The 24,214-nt window shown below is 38.0% G+C and overlaps 1 protein-coding gene across 6 annotated transcripts in view; it reads right to left on the reverse strand.

Annotated features, from left to right (window-relative positions):
* LRBA (LPS responsive beige-like anchor protein) overlaps positions 1 to 7,375 on the reverse strand; it is a 754,439-nt gene extending 747,064 nt beyond the window's left edge. For 3 of the 6 annotated variants that reach the window (XM_063108840.1, XM_063108844.1, XM_063108838.1), the window contains exons 1-2: positions 6,924 to 7,375; positions 6,140 to 6,576 (exon numbers count right to left, since the gene is read on the reverse strand). In XM_063108840.1, the coding sequence (XP_062964910.1) occupies positions 6,140 to 6,355 (216 nt within the window). In that variant the 5' untranslated portion in view covers positions 6,356 to 6,576; positions 6,924 to 7,375. The remainder of the gene's footprint in view (positions 1 to 6,139; positions 6,577 to 6,923) is intronic. The other 3 variants (XM_063108842.1, XM_063108841.1, XM_063108839.1) reach the window with 2 other exon arrangements.
* Between the last annotated feature and the right edge of the window lie 16,839 nt (positions 7,376 to 24,214).

The following is a 24,214-nucleotide window of genomic DNA, read 5'->3' on the forward strand; positions in this document are numbered from 1 at the left end:
ACTCAAAAATTGCTAAAAGAAATGAAGGAAAATCTAAACAAATGGAGAGGCATTCCATGTTCATGAACTGGAAGACTCACTATTCCCCAAAGTACTCTATAGATTTAATGCCTCCCTGTCAAAATCCTGGCTTGCTTTTTTACAAAAATTGACAAGCTGATCCTAAAATTCATATGGAAATGCAAAGGTACTGGAACAGCCAAAATAATCTTGAAAAAGAACACCGTAAGAGGACATGCAGTCCCTATTTCAAAACTTACTACGAAGCTACCATAATCAAGACAGTACGGTACTGAGATAAGAGTACACATGTAGATCAATGGAAAAGAATTAAGAATCCAAATAAATCCCTACATTTATGGTCAATTGATTTTTTACAAAAGTGCCAAGGTAATTCAATGAGGAAATAACAGCCTTTCAACAAACAGCACTGGGACAATCAGATATCCACACACAAAAAGATGAATTTAGAACCTCATCTCACCCTTTTTCACACCATACAAAAATTAATTCAAAATGGGTCATGGGCCTAAATGTAAGAGCTAAAGTGTCTTGAACACAGGATGGAAATGTTCTAAAATTAGATTGTGATCATGATTGCAAAACTCTACAAATTTATTAAAAAGCATTTAATTGCATTCTTGAAATAAGTGAATCTTATGGTATGTAAAGTATGCCTCAATAAAGTTCCTTAAAAAGAAGTCACCTCTAAAAGATGACAATACCTGTTAAATAAATTCCAATATAAGTATTACATATTATACTACAGAACCAATAAGGCTAATAAAAAAAAATCATAAGATAATGTTGGAATATGATGATTGTTACTATCTAAAATTACAGAGGGGCTAGACAGTTTGTTCAAGATCCAGGGTTTGATCCCCATACTAGCCAGCCACCAAGAAAAATAAAATAACAGATATTACAATAACAACAAATAGTTATAATGACATTTACTTAATGTGCTGTGTGTTATTTTAAATGCTTTACAAGTGTTTACTCATTTAATCCTGCTATAAGGTAGTTTGCCCAGCTGCACAAAGCACAAAGACATTAAAAGTCCAGCTCAAGGTCACAAGAGGCTGCTGGAATCATTTCTTTTTTCTCTTTACAGAAAGTTCTTTAACATTACTATGTTATTTATACATTTAAAAAGGTGATTAGTGGACATTATTGGCTACCTATCAAGCATCCATTCACCCTTTCAACTTCTTAGCCAGGTTTTTTTGGTTATCCACCCCTCCCATGCATGCCACGTACTTCAGAGAAAACCGACCCCATCCTGAGAGGAAGCAGTTGGTCCTGGTTCATGTAAGCCAATCAGCACATTTCAACAGTCAGTCATTGGTTCAGCAGTCCAATCAGGACTCCTGCTTAAAATGTTAGGACAGAGAGAATCTCCCTCCCAAGAGATGTGAACAAGAGTATATATGGCAGCCATCCAACAACTATGAGGGGAACAGCAATATATTAAAGCTGACCTGAGGTTACCAGAGGTGGGAAAGGAAGAGTAGAAGTAAGGTAGGAATTGGTAAATGGCCACAAAGAACAACTACATTATGTATTGTTGAATATACTAATTATCCTGATTTGTACATCACATATTGCACACAGGTATTGATATTCAACTCTGTACCCCACAGATATGTACAATCAACTGTTACAACTAAAAAAAATTTTTTTAATAATAATATTATTGTTACTGCAAACTTTGCCCTACCTTTGGACTTCCAGATAAATGAACCTATAAACGCTTTTTACTGTGCTCAAACCAGCTTGAGTTTTCTATTACTTATAAGATGGATTCCAAACTAATATGGGGTAGGGATGGGGAGACAGAAAGTTCATTAATAAGCATATTTCTAGAATGGATTACTCTTAACCCTTAAATTTATGAAGGCAGGTATTAAGGAAGAAATAATTCTAGATATACACATTAGAATAAAAACATGTTGAATGATTATCTTTCTAATAAAGGTTCGTATAAGAGCTTGAAAAGTAACCACCTACAATTTCATGTGGTCTACATCGTATTTCTAAATATTTTAATTTGACATTTTAAAATGTTAATTTTTTAAATCTAGATTTTCAATTTTTCCCAAAAAAGTCAATAAGTATGACATCATTGGGTCCATGTTACTGCAAGACATCAATCAGCTGGAACAGAATAGCAGAATAATTCTACATCAATTTACAAGATAGACATATTCCTGAAAAGATTGCCACTCTAAGAATCACCAAATTGTAGGCAATTGATTTAACTAACAAGTTAAGCCTACAAAGTGCATTCTGTACACAGTCAATACAAATGGAGCCTTTGTGTGATCTGCTCAGCTCCTACAGGTATTAAGACTTTGCACTATTAATATTTAGCAGGACATATGTCAAATGCTACATAATGGGAAATGAAAAATTATGTCTGTCTTTTAAACTTTAACATTTTAATTAAAATCATATAGTTACTTTTTAACAAAGAAAATTCATGAAAACATGTATTTGTCATCAACCAGTGGGAAACACTATTCTTGAATTAAATAGCATTGAATACCTTTAAATACTTGATGGAAGCCTTAAACTCAGCAATAAGTTCCTTAAAATATGCCAATACATTAATCATTCTGGGTCCAAAAGTTTAAAAAATTACTTTAACATGCAGATAAAGACAAAAGAAAACAGTTTAAAATTGCAACAACAAAAATATAAGACTGGATCAGAAGCTTGAAACATCTGAATACACTGGTGTACTATTAATCAAAATTTATCTGTAAAACAGATTTGCAAAAGAAACTACAAGGAGGTAGTAAATTTCAAAGTAATTCATAATAGAGTAAGGAAAGTTAGGAGGCAGTACCTTATGAAGACCTCTGGAGCAGTTACATCGTTCTACCACATATTTGGACAACTCTCGGGGAGTGAAGGTTGCTTTATTTTAACAATACAAACTTTATTGTTTAAAGTAGCTAAGGGCTGGCCGGTTAGCTCACTTGGTTAGAGCACAGTGCTAGTAACACTAAGGTTATGGGTTCAGATCCCCATACCAGCCAGCTGCCAAAAAAATTAAAGTAGTTAACAATCAATAAAAAAGAATCAGTGGAACATACATTTCTATTTTAATAACATGGCTGAACAATAGGAAGAAGTTATGTTAATTATGAATATAGCTTAAATGTGTTAATAAAGAGGATAGGATAAAGGAGGAGCACACATGATGATTCAGTGATACTAGCAATATTCTGGTTCTTTAAGTTAGATGGAAGGTTCACAAAGCTCATATTGCTATAATAATTCATTATTTAAACACGTTATATATTCTTCTGCTTGTATTCTATTTTTCACAATTTTAGAAGTTTTAATCTTATATACTGACTGTAAAAAAATTTAATCAATTTTATACATCCACATACTACATGAAAAAACTGCGTGATCTGAAAAATGTTTTTTCTACTAAAGTCTTTTTCAATAAATTTTTTAAAAGCTATTTGAATGTTAAATAAGATGAAATAAAATCTACTGATGCAGTTTTCACCATTAACATTTAGTAGGACCAATGATTTTTGTGTTCTTACATTGGGGAAAGCAAAGCCTAAGCTATAAATACCTGTTTAGGAAGGCAAACAACTCTACATCAACTTATGGGACAGATGAACTGCTTAAAAGATTGCCATTCTAACAGTAACCAAATTGTAGGCAGTCTAACTTTTCAGTACCTCAGTTTCCTCATCTATAAAATGAGATATATGCATATGTATTAAAAGAGCTGTTGAGAGAAGAATTAAATAACATATGTAAAGCACCTGGTCCACTGCCTAGCACATAGTAGATGGCAGTAACTTTTTTAAAATCACATTTATTATTAGCTAATATTAACTTCCTTCTTTGAGTAGAATTAAAATTAAGGCTGACAACTATCAATTAGGAAATATTTAGGTGCAGCAGTACTAACAACATTGAGATGGACTAACCAGATTCCCAACATTTCAGTTCCCAAGATTCTCTAAGAGTGGCCAAGACCCCAGATATCCATGAAGGAGCATGAAAAGTATTGTAAGGGACAGTGGAAGAAGAGGAATTTTTATCTAATCCTCTCAGCAACCTCCCTACCCTACATGACAAGAGAATGATGGTGAAAAGGAAGTGTAATTGAAGAAATTTTCCCTATCCTTCTACCCAGACATCTACTGCCCTGCAATCATGCAGCTGTGAAGGACTTAACCAATGACCTTAAAATCTCTACCAAGCCTACAGTTCTAGGAAGCATATAAGCAAACTATTACTACAGAATTTGGATTTTCATTAATGATAAAGTGCAAGTGACTCATGTTTGGTCATCTACCCACACACAGCACATTCTAAAAAACATAGGAGTTCAAATCCACCTTCTGCCAAAAAATGTTGTATCTTCACACACAAACAACTAATTATGAATTATATCACTACCACAGATTTCTGTTTATCACCCAAAGTACATGAAATTTAGAAAAAGAAAAAAATCAAAAAGGAAAGTTTTCAAGTCTTTCTATTTTGAGGTACAGGAATAGATCCATTTATCATTTATCTCCTTGATATTCACTGGCGAAAGCCACCACCCCACCCCACCCCACACACACAAAAGATCCCAAAAATGTTGCTAACTGTTGAAGCTGGATGATGGTTACCAGAGTTCATTATACTATTTGTGTGTGTGCATGTATATGTGTGTGTGTGTATATATATATATATATATATATATATATATATATATACACATACATTTTTTTTTGTTTTTTAAAAGATGACCAGTAAAGGAGTCTTAACCCTTAGCTTGGTGTGGTCCGCACCACGCTCAGCCGGTGAGCGCACCAGCCATCCCTATATAGGATCCGAACTCGCAGCCTTGGTGTTATCAGCACCGCACTCTCCTGAGTGAGCCACGGGCCGGCCCCTTATTTTTGTACATATTCGAACGCACAGTTTTTTTTAAAGTGTATGTTTGTGAGTGTACGTATTTATATATAAATTCCCAATACAATAAACTGGTGGAGAAATACCCTATTGTTCAAAGTTTCCATACTCGAAAAGTTAAGTGACTTTCACCTCGCTACTTTCTCATTCCAGAAATTGTATTGCAGGTGACCAGACTATTAAAACTTCTAGTGAGGGAAATAATTAACTGCCCTGGAATAAAACAAGCCTAATCTTGAAAACTGGGACGCAATGGGGACGCAGCTATTACAACTGTTGCACTGGTCCTGTTATCTTTTTACACAGGTGGGTAGATGGAAGAGGGAGAAGTATTTTAAAGCCAAATTCCCTTTTGATTATTTATGCTGATGGGCAACCGAGGTTGCAATAAAAAATCTAAAAAGTCTTTTTAAAAAATGATAAGTATTTCCTAGAATGGAATAGGGAAAAGGGAAAGTATTTCATATCCGCTTTCTAAAAATAACATTCGTAGCTCATAGTGGTATAATCGGCAACTCCAACGACCATGTATGCTTTACTGCTAGAAATACATTTACAAAAGACATAAGAGATTATACTGTATCTGCCTCAATTCCTTTTTCAAATTGCCATTCAATTTTCACAACATTACTTAAAATGGAATCCGAAATTTAGTAAAAAAAATTTAACTTTTGTTATGTCTAAAAATAAAACTAGTCAAATTTAAAAATAAATACTTTGCAACAGATCGATCTTTATTAGCACTATGAAACAAGAATTTTGTGTTTAAAATTTATTTTGGCAAAACATAACTTTGGCAGACTCAAAGACTTACATTATTTCTCAAGTCCAAAAAAAGGTCAGAACTTATTTAAAATGTTAAACAGAAAATGCAGACTTAGAAACACATGCGAAGAAAAAAAAATTGTAGGTAACTCTTCTACTGGAACCTCCTCCTCTCCGCCCCCGCCCCACACTCCCAATATTTCCATAGCAACAATTATTTCCTGCTCACTTTCACACCTGGAGCATCTAAGTTTGCAAAATTCTCTTTAAACTGAAAAATACAATAAATTGTTTCATTTAGGTCAGTAGAATTTTGTGTCTCTATCCGTGGAAAAAGCCACGATTAGTCTGAGCACAGCACATGGCTCCAGCTTTAACGTCTTGTTCCCCAACCCAATAAGAGTATATGCTTATAAAATATTTATCTACTTACCAGGTTAAAGACAGTTTCTACAATATCCCTATTGGATACTTCTCCAACTTCAACCAACCCCGTCAACACAGCAAATTTCATTCTGATGCTCCTGATGGGGAGCCCTGGTTTCAGAGACAATGCACTCCCTTCAGTAGGGGTTTCTTCTTTTCCTCCACCTCCCCCGTCATCACCTGTTGGTGGCGGGGAAGGGACACGATTGTCTTCGCTAGCCATTGCTAGTTCACGAGAAAGGACAACTCGGAGTCACCCCGGGACAGCAGTCGCTGCACTCGTAATAAGCACAACACAGGCAACGCAAAACGAAAAGGGTCTCTCTCCTAACTTGTGAAGAAACCCCAAAAGCAGTTGATGTGGAAAGTCCTTGGCGTCGCCCTCCTCCTCTTGGAGAATATTTGTCCAATCTCTCTCCCCGAGGCTGACAACAACGCCAAACCCTATTGGAAGATTAGATATATGTTAAGTAGGCTAGGTTTTGCTTTAGGATTTTTTTTTTTTTTTTTTTTTGGGCGGGGGGGAGTAGTTATTGTCCGCCAAATAAGTTACTAAAGGCACCCCACTACCAGCCACCCGCTTCTCCCGAACTCAAAGAGCCGGGTTCTGGGCAAAAGCGAGTCCGAGAAGCCCCTGAGCAGGTTCACTCCTCCCCCACACTCTCGCAGGTTCTAGGCGCAGGGCAACCTCTCCTCACAGGTGCACAGAAAGAGAAACTGTCGCGGGGAAGGAAGGGGTCGGAGGCAAGGGGGGACCCAAGCTAACACAGAGGGAGAAAGTTCCTCCTCACCCAGATACTCCGGGCTCGTCTTCAACCCCTGCCAGGGAGCAGCGAGACAGAGGTGGCGGCGGAGATCCAGGGCAGGAAAAGGCGGGGGAAAGGGGCGGTGATATTCTCAACGCTCGGCCCAGGGGGAGGAGTGGAGCACCTCTCTCAGGCACCTGAGGTTCGACGGGGAGAGCAGGGAAGGTGTGTGTCGTGGCAGGGAGGGGAGGCAGCCGGGGAGGCCCAGCTGCAACTGCGAGAAGAGCAGGAAGGAGAGAGGGGTCAATGCACCTGGTCGCAGCCTCCAAGTTTCCCTAGTCCGCTCCCTGGGAGTCCGCGGCTGCACAGAACTCCATGGCTTCCTGGCCCGCCCCGCCCCTGCATTCAGCCTTTGCAAAAAGAGCCGCTGCTGGCGCTACAGAAGCCGCGGCTGAGGCTGCCGCGGGTGGTGAGGATGCTACTGCCACAGCTCGCCCGGCTGTCCCAGTGCCCACTAAAGCTACTCCCGGCCGCCATGACAGCGCCGAGGGCTGCCGGCGCGGCGTGCGCGTGCGCGAGCGCGGGGCGGAGGGGCGCGAAGGCGGAGGCAGCCGGGCGGCAGGGTGGGGACGCGCGGCGGGCTTGGCGGACCCGGAGCGGGTGGGGGCGCTGCGCACGGGCTTCCCGGCAGGACCGCGCGTGATGGCGCGCTGCTCAAGTAGCGGCGGCTATGTCCCAGGACGGGCGAGGAGAAACCTTTCTTCCCAGGGGCCAACTCTTCCTTCTCTCCCACCTCTCGACCCGGGAAGGTGTTTTGGCAAGGGCTGAGGCGGTGGTTCTGATGCTCCTACTGTTGTTAAGGTACCGGAGGATCCCTAGGTGCGGAGGGAACCCGCCCCACGTTGCCAAGGCGTCTCCTTGGACTTGGGGAAAGACACCTGAGGGATCTCTACGATCCAGAGAGGAGGCGACGCTGGAACCAGCTAGGCTGCTGTCCCTCTAAGGGGAGTGCAAAGTCCTCACCCCTGACTGCTTTCAGCTGCTGCTCGCCCGCTGCACCCGGCGGAGGCTTGGAAAGAGATTTCCACTGGGATGTCCCGGCAGCTGCCACCATTCGGAAGGGCAGGGAGGAGACCGCGTCGAAGAGTGGGAAAGATCCCTTGCTTTGCAGCTGCCGCCCCACCAGACCTCTCCCACATTCTAAAGAGGGAAGGATTCCTGAGACAACTGCTCCAAACTGCGTGGAGGCGGGGTTCATTGTGCCTGTAGATCTCTGAGCGGGTTTTTCCTCTCGTGATTTTCCAGTGTGAAAGTTAGGTTCGCCTCATTCTAAAATTAGTTTACACGATGAATTGTATTAGGGTTGAAGCCAGTACGATCATCAGTGTCCTTCTCCCCTCGCTATTAATGGTTAAGAGCATTCTTCCTGGTGTATTAGTGAGAAATAGAAAGGAAGGTGAGTTTTATGGTATTCTTTGAGGTCATGAAGCTGTATGTGTGTGCGTGTGATAGTTACAATACTTCTGAAATTAAAGTGAAGCAGAAAACGAAGCCAAACTAACGTTAGGAAGTACTCTGGAGATGTCAGAAGAAAAAATGTAAGATGGCCTTGAAAAGTAGACAGAATTTTAACTATATCACATGGAAATTTGGGAGGAGAGAGGCAACATGAGAAAAGACTCAAGAAGCAAGGGAGGATCTTTAGAAAAGTGTTGCACCTTTTTAAAATACTAAAAGGAATTCACCTGCCCCAAATCTCATGTGTTTGCAAATGTTTGTTGAAGACTTGTCTTCTATAAGCGTGTTTAGATATTTCAAAGGTAAGGCAGACGTTTTTCTGATTATCTGAATTGCTGGCTCCAGGATAAGAGGCAACATCAGTGACTTGCCGTTCCTGAAATCCCTAAAAAACTAAATACCTCAGGTTTATATTTCAGATCATTAATGAATAAGTCCGGAATAAGGGGAGTTGGGTGCCCCTGCAGGAGAGAGACAACTTTCACTTGAACTTTTTTACACATCTGTATTTTGAGGGCAGGAGGCATTAAATCCTGAAAGGCCTCTCAGGATTTTGCCTCCTCGGATTTGGGCCAATAGTCTAACTTTGAGCATATTTATATATCTGGCATATAAATGCTAATAAAGTATTTGTTAAATAAATATCTTCCACTAAGAAGGAGCAGATGATAATGTTATGGCCAACGTCCGACGGGTAAAAGAAATTTGCCCACGAGAACCAGGTGATAGGAAAGGGAAAAGAGTTTATTTCTGGCAGCCAGGGCTACCCTACTGTAGGCCAATCGAAGTGCGCAGCCCCGAGTTGAAACCTCTCGCAGCTTTTATTTTTAGCTAGGCGGGAATTTTTCGCACCTGACACAATCTAGCCAATGCAAGCAAGCCAGCAATACATAAGCTAATTTTGTGGGGAGCCCTGTAGCCCCTCCCCCCCCTGGATTCCCCATAGGGACTTTTCAGGCTAAAATGGCAGAGCCGCCTAAAATGGCATTGGCCGTGCTACTCTGTTTATTCCCCCATTTATTTTAGCAAGCGACTTGTACAGAAGCAGAATGCATATGTTAAGGTCAGTAGGGGTTGGGGCGTCCCTTAACAATAATAGTGAAAATGCCCTCGACAAAATACGGTCACAGTTATTCAGTCTAAATGATCTGGGGCTAAGGTTTCTTTCTCAGATTTACAAGCTCACAGTTAACCCTGTTCTACTGGTGAAATAGAAGTGGATGTGAGACAATTATCAAATATTTCAAAACAGATTGTCAACTATTTTTTACAATTGTTCAGAATTTTTCACCCTCCTACTTTATGGGTTTTTTTTTGGTTTTGGGAGGGATCTGTGCCATTGATCTTGATGTTGTAACACCAGCTCTAACCAGCTGAGCTAACCAGCCAGCTGCAAGCTCATGTTTTACTTTGCCATGGTTACCACAAGATAGTTGGCAAAAATTTGAGGTTCACTACAGAAAGAAGCATAAGAAAGGTAGAAGAGAAAACTTCACAGTTAAAATGCAATACCTGTGGATTATTGTTTAGGTGTACAACAACATAGAATGTGGGAATACTTCAGGATGAACTCTCTGCTCATCAATTCTTAAGCTTCATGACACGATACTTTGCACATTGTAGGTACTCAATACATATTATTTGGATTAAGTTAAAACTCTAAAGTTACTTGCTTTAATTTTTCTGACCTGAAAGCCCTTGCCTGTATCTACACAACTACTGCCAGTTAGAGAGAGGAAAATCCTGGTATATATGGGTATCTTAATATGGAAAGCAGTTTTACCATTTATTTATATCTTTGATACTATTAATGGAAGTTTTCTAGTCAAAAACCTTCATATGAACTATCAGATTAGTTTATAGGACTGCCTTACCTTTATCCCTGTATCATACACCAAAAGAAAAAGGAAAAAATTTACTACCTGTAAAGCCAGGCTCAAGTTTCCTATCACCATCAAATTTCTATCTCCGACTTCAACATCTTGATGGAATTAAGGAATAAACGTTGTCATGATTTTCCTTGTCTTCAGCATACACTGAAACCACAGCAGAAAAAAAAGGAAGAAAAAACATACTGGATTCAGAACAGGAAGCCTTCTGCATAACTCAGAGGAACTCAAGCAAGGAGAATGTAATTTGATGCTGAAATCAAGGCTATTGATCTACAAACTCTTAACTATATACAAAGAAAAAAAATTTTCAGAACAAAGACATCGTGGCGTTTGCTATCAGAAAAACACTTCTTGGCACTTTGCCAGGGTATAGATTAAATGATAAATTAGGGGGAAAGCACCACCTACATGATTTGCTATACACCTGTGTGTGTATCCTTGGATTTGGAGTTTATTTAAATTACTATTCAGCACAGTTTATGATATTTTAGGCTGGAAATTCATGGCCCTAGCTTGCTGCTCCCCCCTTGTGAGAAAGCCAAACATTGTTTTTACTATTCATTAAATCTTACTAATATTAAATAAAACTTCAAATGTTAGTAGCTCTTATTAATGACATTTTTATTGGGCATTATTAGACTCTTGAGAACAATTACAATTTAAAGGGAAAAGACTTTGCCTGTTCATGGTTAGAAACTCAAAAGTTAAAGATTAAAAGTTCATATGATTGTTTATGTTCAAAATGATCCACATCAACTTACCACATTTTGGACATTTCAAAATGATTTTTTCCCTTGTGAATGTCACACGAGGGTAGAGACTTTGAAAAGGACAACCTACTTACAGCAAGTATGCTCCCCAAAAGCATACCTTTTGAGACATAAAATATTAATGCGGTATTTAGTGTAGTTGATAGGGACATAGACTAGGTTGGTTGGTTTGTCTTTTTTCTCATTTCTATTTTGTTCATAAGTAATGTGTAAATAGGTAGTCCGTTTGCAGTGTTCTCTTATGATAGTAAGAAAGTACCATTAGACTGCAATGAAATGTTGTACCACCACCCTACCCGACCTTTGCGATCTGTATAAGTGCATATCACTAGACTTACTATTGGCATTGATCAGCTAAGTTCTGAATTGCTTATTCCATTGAGGTCTCTGAGAGGTCAGTGCATCCCCTGAAAGTGTGAGGTTACCATTCTGTCGTCAGGATGGAGGGGCGGGTTCACACAGGAAATGAGACACCAGGAGGTTAACTTCAACCAGAGGAAAGATTACTTTTTCTAGACCATACTCTCTGGGGTTTGAACTTTGAGTAGCTTGCTAGTACTCCAAGTAGAGGGGAAAAGATGACTTCTATCATGTGGCATGCTTGGAACATTTCCTCTTAAAATCTGAGCTACTTGGAGAAGCCATGAGGCCCTTTAGTTGACGCTCCAGCTGAATTCTTGGCCAACAAGCAGTACAAACTGCCTGAGATGTGAGTGAGCCATTTTGAATATTCCAGCCCAGTTGAGCCTTCAGATAACTGCAGCCCCAGCCAAAACCACATGATGCAAAATTGCACATGGGTCCAGTTAACCCACACAGAAATTGTGAGAGATAATAAATACTTATTGTTTTAAGCCACTGAGTTTTGGGTTGGTTGTTATATATAGCAATAGATAGAAAGCCAAAACATCAAGTAAAACAGGTTATCTAGTTTTGGGTTATCTAGTCTTTCTGACCATATTACTTTTGTTTGTCCAGAGTAAAAACTTAAAATGTTCCAGGCTGGTCACAGCTATTCACTATTCAGAGTCCCCATAATTGGACCTGCATGTTAAAGATACGTATTTACATGTGTTACAGGTGGTATCTTTGTATTTAGCCAGAAATCTTCAAAGGAAAGAGGAATTTTATGGGATCATATTTGTGGCTATATGGTTCGTAAGAAATTTTTCCAAGGAAGTTTTTTCCTTGTTGTTAAGTAAGAAGACCTGTATTTAATTTTATTAAAGGAATCAGCCATTTCCTTACCGACACTCCAAATGATTTTCTCTGCTGAGAAACATGTACAAGTTCAACTCTACTAATAATCAAGGAATGTAAATTAAAATAGTATTGAGATAACATCTCTACCTCTCTCACTGCAAATATTTATAGTACCCAGTGTTGACAAAGGGTAAATGTACACTCTCAATTACTGCAAATGTACAACATTGCTGAGAGGCGTTTTAGCAGTACATTGCACTTCTTCTCTTAAGACTCTATCCCAGGCATAATCAGGTAGCTCAAAGGTAGAGTCAAAATCATGTTCATTTTAGTATTATTTATAATTTCAAAAACTTAGAAACAATCTGTCTAAAACACACACAAAGACTTGGTTAGATAAATTTTGGTTCTTTCATGCAAAGGGCATTACAGAAAAATAGTTAATAAATAAAACTTCTATGATTGATTATGTCAAGGGACTCTTTACCTTTTGAGTCATGTACCATTGATGATATGGTACCAAATGATAGGACCAAAAAATATTTAAACTGCTATGGTTTGAGTGGTTGTCCCCTCCAAAACTCATGTTGAAACTTAATCCCCAATGTAAACAGTATTAAGAGGTGGGCCCTTTAAGAGGCGATTGGATCATGAGAGCTCTGCCCTCATGAATGGATTAATCCATTCATAGATTATCATGGGATTATCAATGGATTATCATGGGAGTGGGTTAGTTATCATGAAAGTGGATCTGTTACAAAAGCCAGGCTGGCCCTTGTGAGCCCTGCCTGCCATGTGATGCCCTGCACTGCCTCTGGACTCTGCAGAGAATCCCTGTTAGCAAGAAGGCCCTCACCAGATGCAGCTCTTAGAACTTGGACTTCCTGGCCTCCAGGACTGTAAGAAATAAATTTCTTTTCTTTATAAATTACCCAGTCTCAGGTATTCTGTTACAGCAACAGAAAATGAACTAAGACATAAAGAGGAAATTTACTTAATTCAAATCATTTCAGAAAATTTTCTGAACATTCCTGTGTAGCAGGCATAGCATTAGACATCTAGCCCCTACCTTGAGGACTCACAGTCTAGTAAATGAGGCAGATATTACAATGCATTATGTTAAACCTATGAAAACCTAAAAGAGAGACTTCCAGGAGAAAGTGTTACCAGACTTGAGTCTTAAAAATCAAATAGGAATAAGCCAGATGAAAAAGTCAGGTAAGGTCATTCCAGGATATGGAAAGTGTTCAGAATGGTTAGATGTTTTAATCGCAGAAGGCAACTGAATCCAATTGTGACTCAAATAATTAGATCTTCCTTCTGGATGGAACTATAGAGCAGTAAAAAGTTTGCTCTGTTAAATATATTGAAAAACATCCTACCGCCCTCACTTTGATTACATCCTCTTTCTAGATACTCTTTTTTCCTTCTTCCTTTCTTTTTTTTTTTTTTTCTTTTTGGCCAATACAGGGATCCAACTCGTGATGTTATAAGGCTGCATTCTAACCAACTAAGCTCTACATACTGTTTATGTATGAAGAAACTAAGTTTGAGTAACTTTCATCCCATGACATTAAATAGTATTGTGATTATTTAGTGTTTACTGCCCTTGCACAAAAAGGAAATGGAACTGAATCTGTGCTCACATAATAGGCTACAGAGAAGAAAATAAATAGATTATGGTCTATTCTCGTTTTTTTATTAATGAAAATTATGTTAGCATAACCAAGACCCCATGCCTAAATTATAATTGTTACATGAAAATGGTGAGTTTGGGAACAGCAAGTAGGTTGCTAACGGGGACTTGACTAGAGATGAAGTTGGAGAGATAGGGAGGACCACAGTAAACCTGGCTAAGGACTGGACAATCCTGAAGGCAACCTGCTGCCTTTAGAGGATTTCAAGCAATAAAATGATAGGATTTCACCAGCCTTTTAATAAAATCACTAGCAGCTACCCAACCCCAAGTACATATTTGGGTGGAATCATTCAATGTATAGTATGGATAGAGTGCAGTGTTTACGTTACTTTAATTTGCATTTATAAAGACGCAAAAGTGTGTACTTAGTTTTACATTTTTTAGTTTTGAATGTGTGTATTTTTAAGCCTTTTCCTCAGAATACTGAGAAACTGAAGATGAAGTAAAAATGTCTTAGATGATCTCCCCATATATATCACACTATCTTTTGTGAGGAGCTATGGAAGTGTATACATATTACCTGGCTGTTGTGCAAGTACTTGAATTGAAACATATTGAGACAATTGATGTGACTATGTGGCACACAGTCCTAGGAAACTGGTGTGACATAGTTCTAGGAAAGTATATTGCCACCTTTGTCATAAATGCAACTAGCCTCAAATACTTGTATAGAAAATGACATTTTTTTTTTTTTTTTTCGTGACCGGCGCTCAGCCAGGGAGTGCACCGGTCATTCTTATATAGGATCCGAACCCGCGGCGGGAGCGTCGCCGCGCTGCTAGCGCAGCACGCTACCGAGTGCGCCACGGGCTCAGCCCGAAAATGACATTTTGAAGCCTAATTCAGTGGGTCTCAACCTTGAGTCTTTAGATTCACCTGGAAACTTTAGAATCACTGGAAACCTTTTACAAATCCCAGTGCCCAAGCCAATTAAATCGGAATCTCGAGTAGGACCCAGACAGACAGTATTTTTTACAGCTTTCTAGGTACTTCTAAGGTGGGGCCCAGGATTATAACCATGGGGCTAATTTTTTTGATTTTATAATATTCCTTTGATGACATATATAATAATGTTTAATGTTAATTAAAATTAACTTGCATAGATTTTAGCGTCACTTGTTGACATTATTGGAAACAACATAGAGTGTCTCTAAATCTGGACAATCTGGACTATATATTTCTATTCCTAAGGCAACAGCTTCTTAATCAGAAGCAAGAAGAACTGAGAGTTCTGAACAAAAAAAAGGAAATAACAGATAATTGCCAGATTTCATGTTAAAGGCAACACAAAAATATTGTCAATTTTAAAATATGAGGGTACTTCAAAAAGTTCATGGAAAAATGGAATTAAACAATATATGAATTTTTCCATGAACTTTTTGAAGACCCCTCCTAGCTTCTTTCTAAAGCAAAATTTGGTTAGTAAATAAGAAATTATTATTTAGGAAAATGTATTCTAATTTCCAGAATCTGAATGAGATTAATGGAGGTTCTATGATCAGCAAATGCAGAAGAAATAGCTGGGGAAAATTATTTTATGTTGTATAGTAAAATTAGAAGGTCTTATTCCTCTGCTAAATTAAATTTCTTCTAACGTGAGTTGGTTAGACAGTATAACTTTGTGTTTAAGCTTTAAGAAAAACAAAATGTATTTTGCTTATGTCATTTTACCTAGTTGAGAAAACTTGACTATAGAAAGTAACATATAGCAGTTTTGATCTAGCTCCAGTTCCGTGAGTCATAATTTGTAGAAATTATGTGTAGAATTGAATTGAGATCCTGGAAAAATGAGGTAAGACTAACTTAAGTGGAAACAAGTTTGCTAACCCACCTCCAGACTATAATACACATTTATTTCATTCAGCCTTTTTGTTTTGTTCTTTACAGATGGATGAGAATTAAGAAAAGAGTATAATTTTCCTTTTGTTCCAATTCTCTCTCAGCTATTGTTAACCAAACTGGTGGCATACAGGTGAACAGAGAAAGTGCATAAATAAATCTTATTGGGGGTTTTTTCTTTCTTTTTTTTTAAGTTCCCAAATATTTGACTGCTAAGAAACAAAAATGAATTCATTTTTTTTAGTACTATTAAATTAATTTGAATTGTGATAATTCACACAAGCTAGGCAATAGGGAGAACAAAAGAAGACTAGAGCCATATCTTCTGAGGTTTCAATTCCAAATCCAGAAATTAGTGCACCTGGATGGCCGTTTGTGAATAGATGATGACTAGGCAGGACTAACAGCAAAGAGACCATTTAGGACAATACTTAAATAGTCTAAGCAAGGTGGAGTCTGGAAAAGGAAAGAAAACTATTCAAGATATATTTTGAAAGTAGCACCAACATGATTTGCTTATGTATTGGATGTGAGGGGTCGAAGATAAGGAAAAGGGGGAAATGAAAGATGACTCCTAGGTTTTTGACTTGAGGAAATGGATGTGCCATTGGCTGAGGTGGTTGGGCTGGGAGAGGGTTGTCAGTGAAATCAAAGACTTGCTTCACTCACTTATTACTAGCCTGGCTCTTAAAGGCATTTTTTTTTTTTCTTTTTTCCTGTGAGGTAGATGGTGAAGAGTAAACCCAAGGTCAAGTCTGGGGCTCTCTGAAATGTAAAGGGAGATGAGGGGAGGAGAAGGAACTAGGAGACAGAGAAAAAAGAGGCCAATGATACAGATGGAAAATAAGAGTATGGGGTCACAGAAGCCAAGGAAGGAAGGCATTCAAGCAGGAGGAAAATGAACAGGATATGATTGTGCTTACTCATGACCCTTGTTACTATGGTGTCACTAATGGAAAATTATGAGACATATCTGCACTGGTGACTGCACCTGTGAAAGAGCATGTATTTGTATTACAGCTACATTCACATGCTCAGTCCTCCCCACCCTTCTTTCCCCACAAAATTTCCGTTATCTGTCACAAAAATTGATGATGGTACATTTGTTATTCCTCTTACTCTATTTCTCTCGTCTACTTTAAATAACATTGAGGGGTCTCACATAATTGCAGAAGTAATGCATGTTAATTGTAGAAAGTTTGGAAAATGTAGAAAAGCTCAGAAATGAAAGAAAAAGCACACCCATGATTGCAACACTCTGAGGTAACATATCTAACATTTGGTGTATGTATGTATTTCCACTAAGTGGATGTGCATTACAAAATTGAGATCATTCTAAACAAGAGCTGGTCAGTTAACTCAGTTGGTTAGAGCCCTTATTACCCCAAGGTTAAGGGTTTGGATCCAGGTCAATGGCAAAAAAAAAAAATAAGTAAAATAAAATCATGCTAAACATACTTATAGCCTTCTTTTTTCACTTATAAATATATCATTAACATTTTCCATATCACTAAGTATTCTTTAAACATGACCTTAATAGCTGTATAGTATTGCATTGTATGACTATTTAAGCACTCTTCTATTGTTTAAATTCAAGTTTTTTTCCATGTTTTGCTATTATAAACATTGTAAAATTGCATACTAGCTAAGAGCACAGGCTTTGGCACCTAACATATCCGGCTTAAGTGTACTTCAACAACTTACTGGCTGTGTGTTTCGAGAAATTATTGAACAAAGTATTGAAATTTCATTTTCCTCATGTATAAAATGACTATACTAACAGTACCCATTATGAGGATTACAGGTAAATTATTTAGCATGGTACTCCAAAAGCAATTAGTGCTTAATAAATGTAAGCCATTATTACAATAATTAAGACATGATTGCATTTTTAATTTTTTGAAAAAGTGAATAAAAGCTTTTCTGATCCATTATCTGTTTACTGTTCTATTTACCAGCTAATCTAGTTAGCATTTGGAACATCCATATAATCGTTGATTCAATCACAAATTCCATTTAGTTTCTTGGCCCAAAAGAGGGAACTCAACAACAGGTTCTTCTTTGCTCACTCAGACCATTATGATTCCATGAAGCAAAATGATTTAATTGATTTTCTTTTTCACAACCAGATCTCTGATGCAGTTCTTTCAAATCACATAAAAACTACTAATCCAGGGCCGAGCCCGTGGCACACTTGGTAGAGTGCTGCGCTGGGAGCGCGGCGACGCTCCCGCCGCGGGTTCGGATCCTATATAGGACTGACCGGTGCACTGGTGCACTCACTGGCTGAGTGCCGGTCACGAAAAAACGACAAAAAAAAAAAAAAAAACTACTAATCCATCAAAATATATCAAAAAGAATCTAGGACTAAACACACCAAACTGGTACAAACTCCAGCTCTGCCTGCTCAGCTCCCACTATTGCCTACTTCTTTGCCACTTTTCTACAGGGAATGAAAGGAGAGAAGGCTAGGCAAAGTTCATAAGGTATCTAGGAAGAATAGAGTTACTGAATTCCATCCCGCCTAATGCAATACCCCTCTTACCCTTGACCTCACTCATAGACTGCTCATGGACTGCAAACTGCACTCGATTTCCAGTCTTAACAGATCCTTTTGCTCCGTTGTCAACAAATCATTATTCTGACTTCCTTTGTAGTGAACTGAGTTCTCGCTTATGTCTTGGTCACTGAAAATTCTTCAGGATTCTTACAAGTGAGCCCTAGGAATCAAAAGTTTGGGTCAGCAGATTTATTAGACAAAAACAGGAGCAGCCAGACACCCTCCCCACCCCACCCAATCCCCTAAAAAGGCTATTAGGTGGACTGTGAGCTATCTACTGTGATCTCTTTCTGCTGGGTTCAGTGTCCCATGGAAACTAGAGAAAGTACAGGTGCTTTGTTTACACACCCTTTATTTCTATTTACAAAATCTCTCTAGGGAGTTTGCAAAGCTTTGTTTTTCTTTTTTTTTTTCACTGCTACACCTGTCGATCCAACTTGCTGTAAGGTCTTAAGCTAGTTTCAAATGGGAGAAATGGGAGGGGTACCCATCAAACTGGTTTGACTGCCTAAAGATAGCTGATTACCCCAGTTTTAGCAAAAAAGAAAAATGAAAGAAAGAAAAAAAGAAACACAAAAAATAATGTCAGTCTGGATTTCCAAAGGCTGAAATTGAATTGGGGGACTTCAGACAACTACTAATATGCTTTTTTACTTTTTAACCATTTTAGGAATGCCAAGTTGACACAGCTTTAGAGAGCTGTGTTGTTCTTACCAATACCATAGATTCTGTTGTACCCTTTTGGATTGAAAGAGTTGTTGTCTGCTGGGTCACTTTGACAATGAAGAAAATAAAGTCTCCTGGGTTAAAAAAAAAATGGTACTAAGTCCAGGGGCCTGTGAGTCCATTCAGTTTAAGTGCCTGCATTTAGGTTCCCTATTTAGTAGAAAACGAAAGAAGGATATACTTAAGTAAACATTCTGCCCCTAGTTCCCAAATGAATTAATTTCAAATAATGCGGAAAGGAGAGTTTATTTTATTAGAAGCCAGTTTCCCATATTCTTATTTAATTCCTCTGAGTGTCACTTTTTTCATCTGTACAACAGGACTAACACTTAACAAAGAGGATTATTCTGAGCATCAAATGAAACAATGATTACCATCAGATATAATAATCACTCTAACAATGCAATTTTAATATTTATAATATCATGAACCAATAATGCAGGGAAAAAACCACTTTTTCTTTAAGAATCACACAAACTTCATAACAGTTTTTTTTTCTTTTTTAATCAATGAGACATTCCGTATACTTGGAAAGACATGAATAATTCTTATCTTCAATGTCAATTTTAATTGTCCCTTCCTCTTCAAATCCACAAAATGCTGCTATGCTTCTTATGAACTCTCACCTTGTTCTGCTTTTAGTTTTAATTAGTTGTTTACCCATCTCTTTCTTCCACAAGACTGGACATTCTAGGAGTCTTTTTCCCCCTAAGGACATCTGACATAGTGTCTTGGATGTATTGTACTTTTTCCACAGAAGTTTGTGTTGAAATGAAAGAAGAAAGTTGAATATAAAACCTGTTGTGGAACCTCCCTGTTTCCAATTGACAGCCATATCCTAACTGGAATCCCTTTTTGTTCTCTGTCAATGGAAAAGGGACCAGAGGAGGTAGTATAAGTGCCATCAGAATGAGTTGGAGAGGAGAGGGTTTTAAGAAAGAAGGAAGATTAAAGTGTTGAATGCTGCAGATAGATAAGGAAGGATGAGGGCTGATCAAAGCCCATTGGTTTTTCTGGGGGTAACAGGTGACCTTCAAGAGAACTGTCTCAGTTAAGAGATAAGGAAAAGCCAGATTACTGAAAGCTTTAAAGTAAGTAGGTGCTGACAAATGCCTAAAATAGAGTATAGACCCTAATTCTGGGATGTATGGTTCCAGCAGGGTTGAGCTCCAATCCAGCATGACATATCAGTGTTCTCCACAGTTCTATGCTCCAGCCAAGCCAGCCATATCACAGCTTCCTCTTTAGACACAATGATATCCCATCTCCAATTTTGTTCCTGGTCTTTTCATATGACCCGAGAGTCCAATGTCAACTAATCTGAAACTCTGACGTCATTTCCTAATTGCTCCAGCTTAATGAATTCTGTTTTGCCTGAAGCCAATAAAACATAAGCTATATAACTTTCCTGCAGCACTTAAATTCGGCATGGTATTAGAGCTAGATAAATGTATGATTTCCCTTACTAGTCTACAAGGGATAAACAAACTTTAACAAATACTAAAACTACTTTTCAAATTAAGATACTACCCATTCAACGAGGTACTAGTTGTGTAGATCCAGGCAAGGAATTTAAGTCAAAAAATTAAATCAAGAGAATTTGGAGTTTCAATTTAATCCAACAAACATATGCCTTCTATGTGCAAAATATTGTAACATCAGGGGGTTTAAGATCTAATGCAGGAGTCAGCAAACATTTTCGATAAAAGTAAAATAGTACATATTCGAGACATTATAGACCATATCATCTCTGTTGAAACTACTCAGCTCTACTCATTGTAGTGGGAAAGCAGCCATAACATTATCTGAATGAATGAGCATAGTTGTTTTCCAACAAAACTTTATTTTTAAACACTGAAATTTGAATTTCATGTAATTTTCACATGTCATGATACAGTATTCTCCTTTTGATTTTTTTTCTCCAATGATCTAAAAAATGTAAAAATCAGTTTTTGTTTGTGGACCACACATAAACAGGTGGCAGACCAGAGTTGGTTCACGGGCTGTGGTTTGCAGGCCCTAATCCAATAAACAGACAGTTCACTCAGAAGCACTCCAAAGTTCTATTCTTAACACGAAAATAACCTACCACATTGCTGCCATTTTGACAGGATTTGTGGTTGACTTATATCCTATATAAGGTAGATTTTCACTCATTTATTCAACAAATATTCACTCAGTGTCTACCTTAGTCCATGATAAGCTGTGGATACAGCTGTGAAGATGTCAGGAAAGATGACTGCCCTTAGAAAAAAAATCACCATTTTGCAACTACCACTGTGAATTGATTCAAGAATCATCAAAAGATGCTAAAACGAATGGGTGAAAGATTATTGGAAAAGTGAGCATTCATATGTTCTTTAAATATAAATATTAACTATCAAGGGATAAAAGTATTTTTATAATGCAGCAATCTGATAGATCCCACCTTAACCAAGTGATCAAATTTACCATCTCCAATAACAGGACAAACTGACATTGCAGGTTTCCTGATACGATGTAATGAGAAATACAGCATCACTTATGTTAGTATTCTTGTCAAAAATACATTATAGAGATTCTGCAAGACAAGTGGCCTAAACTCTCAAAAAAGTTAATGCTAGACAGCCCCCCTCCCCAAAAAAAGGTAGATTAAAGGAGATTAAGGACCTAATCAAATGCAATGGGATATTTGATTGGATCTTGGAACAGGAAAAAAGAGCCATAAGGGACAGTTGGGGAAAACTGAATATGAACTACATATTAGTTCATTGTATTATAATAATGTTACATGTCTTGGAGTGATAATTGTGGTTATGCAGGAATGATTACTTGTTCTTAGGAGATTCAGGCTGAAGTATTTAGGAGTGATGTATGGATATCTGCAACTTTCAAATTGTTCAGAAAAATATACATATGTAAAGAGAGAAGTAAAGTAAGTGTGACAAAATAGTAACAACTGGAAACTAGGTGAAAGGTATAGGGGTGTTCATTATACTCTTCTTTTTAACTTTTCTCTAGGTTTGAAATTTTTCAAAATAAAAAGTTGTAAAATTTTTTAAATAAAGAGAGAAAAAAAAATTTCCCAGTTCCAGGGAATTTACATTCTAGTAGAAAAGCCACACAATATACCATTAACAAATGAGTAAAATAAGACCATTTACAGATTGTAAATCAGTGAAGAAAAATAAATAGGGTGATATAATAGGGAGTATTTGGATATTGTGTTCAAAATATCTTCCCTGTTGAGGTATCACTTCAGCTGAGACCTTCAAGATGAGCCACCCATACGAAATGCAAGTAGAAAAAGTATTCCATGATTCTAGATTCAGGAAACAGCAATTGCAAAAGCAAACATGTCATGAAATAAAGTTAAAGAGGTAGTCAGAAGCCAGATTATACAAAACTATAGGCTATGGTTAGAGTTTGGATTTTATTTAAAATCCAGTGAGAGATAGTTGCACAACTTCATGAATCATTCATTCACTTTTAAAAAGTTAATTTTATGATATGAGAGTTATATTTCAATAAAATGTGTTTACTTAAATATAAATTCAATGAGAATCCATTGAAGATTTTAAGCAGGAGCATGACATGACCTAATTTACCTTTAAAAAGTTCACTCCACAGACTGGGCACTTAGCTCAGATGGTTAGAGTGTGATGCTGATAACACCAAGTTCCAGGGTTCGATCCCGGTACCAGCCAGCCCCCACCCCCCCAAAAAAAATTCACTCTAGCTGACTGCAGCTTTCTTGTATCATATATCCTCACAGTCTTCTATTAAAGTTCCAAATGTATCTGGTCTCTCCCATAAGTAATGGGACCAGTGTCCAATTTATCTTTGTTTCCCAGAATATCAAGTCTAGTGCCATACTCATGTTTTATGTTTAGAAAACATTTGCTAAATGAAAGAAGTCACAAAGAAAAAAACCACATCTCAATAATAACTATATAGTCTGTGTGTTTTACACAATTAACACTTTTGGAATCAAGAAATCGGTGTCCAAATATATATCCAATAAGGTTTCTAAATAATTTCAAATGTCGTCTATATAAAACACCCCAAGATAGTTCCATCCAGCCATGGGATTGTTAATGGGTGACTTTAGTTTTATTTTTGTGTATTTTGTCATATTTTTCAGGTTTCCCACAAATGAACTGTAATACTTTTATAATCAGAAAAACAGTAGCTTTTTTTTTTTTTTTTTTTTTTTTTGTCGTTTTTTCGTGACCGGCACACACCAGTCAGTCCTATGTAGGATCCGAACCCGCGGCGGGAGCGTCGCCACGCTGCCAGCGCAGCACTCTACCAAGTGCGCCACGGGTTCGGCCCAAAAACAGTAGCTTTTTAAAACCTTTGAAAATACTCATCTCTTCTGGATTATAAGCAAATATGTACAAACAAAAAGATGTAATCATTAATTGAGCGCACATAATCCAGTTATGATTCCTACCCAAATTCGGTCTCTGCAGGATTCTTCCTCATCCTGCTGAGGCCACTCGTTTATTTATTTGTTTGTCAATAGAACACTATCAGTTGGGGCTGATGGTTACACAATTCCAGTGGGGGGGGCATTCACATAGAATTCATTATGCACGGCATCCTCTGGAGTTGTGTGACACTTCAGCACTAAGCAGGTACTGTTTCAGGCACTGTGTAAACCCTGGAGGTAAAACAGTGAACAAAGCAATTCCCACACTGTGTTATAATTACATATTTAATTCTCTGTCTCCCCCAGTGTGATGTAAGACCCACAAGGCCAGGAACCATGTAGATGTTAAGTCAGATTTCTGAAGGAGGTTGATGACTAAAGAGTTTACCCAACAGGGAAGTGGTATAGTCAAAGGAGAGGATTCCAGTCAGAAAAATGCAGTAAGTGAGAAGGCAAAAGAGGATTGTGTTTGACACATTCTGTTTGGCTGGGAAAGAGAACAGGAGAAAGGAAATGGAAGGAGACTTATCCTAGAAGGATTTGTAAATTACAACAAATAATTAAGACTTAATCCTAAAGGCCAGGAAAACTAGTGAATAGTTTTAAGAAGGGTAATGGCTTTGTCAGATTTGTGCACTCCCAAAGTAGACACTGGATTGGAGGCAGCATCTGACTGAAGGCAGCGAGCCTTGTTCCAAAGCTACAGCCTAAAACC

Source organism: Cynocephalus volans, chromosome 9 (genome assembly GCF_027409185.1).
Source record: "Cynocephalus volans isolate mCynVol1 chromosome 9, mCynVol1.pri, whole genome shotgun sequence".
NCBI classification, from domain to species: Eukaryota; Metazoa; Chordata; class Mammalia; order Dermoptera; family Cynocephalidae; genus Cynocephalus; species Cynocephalus volans.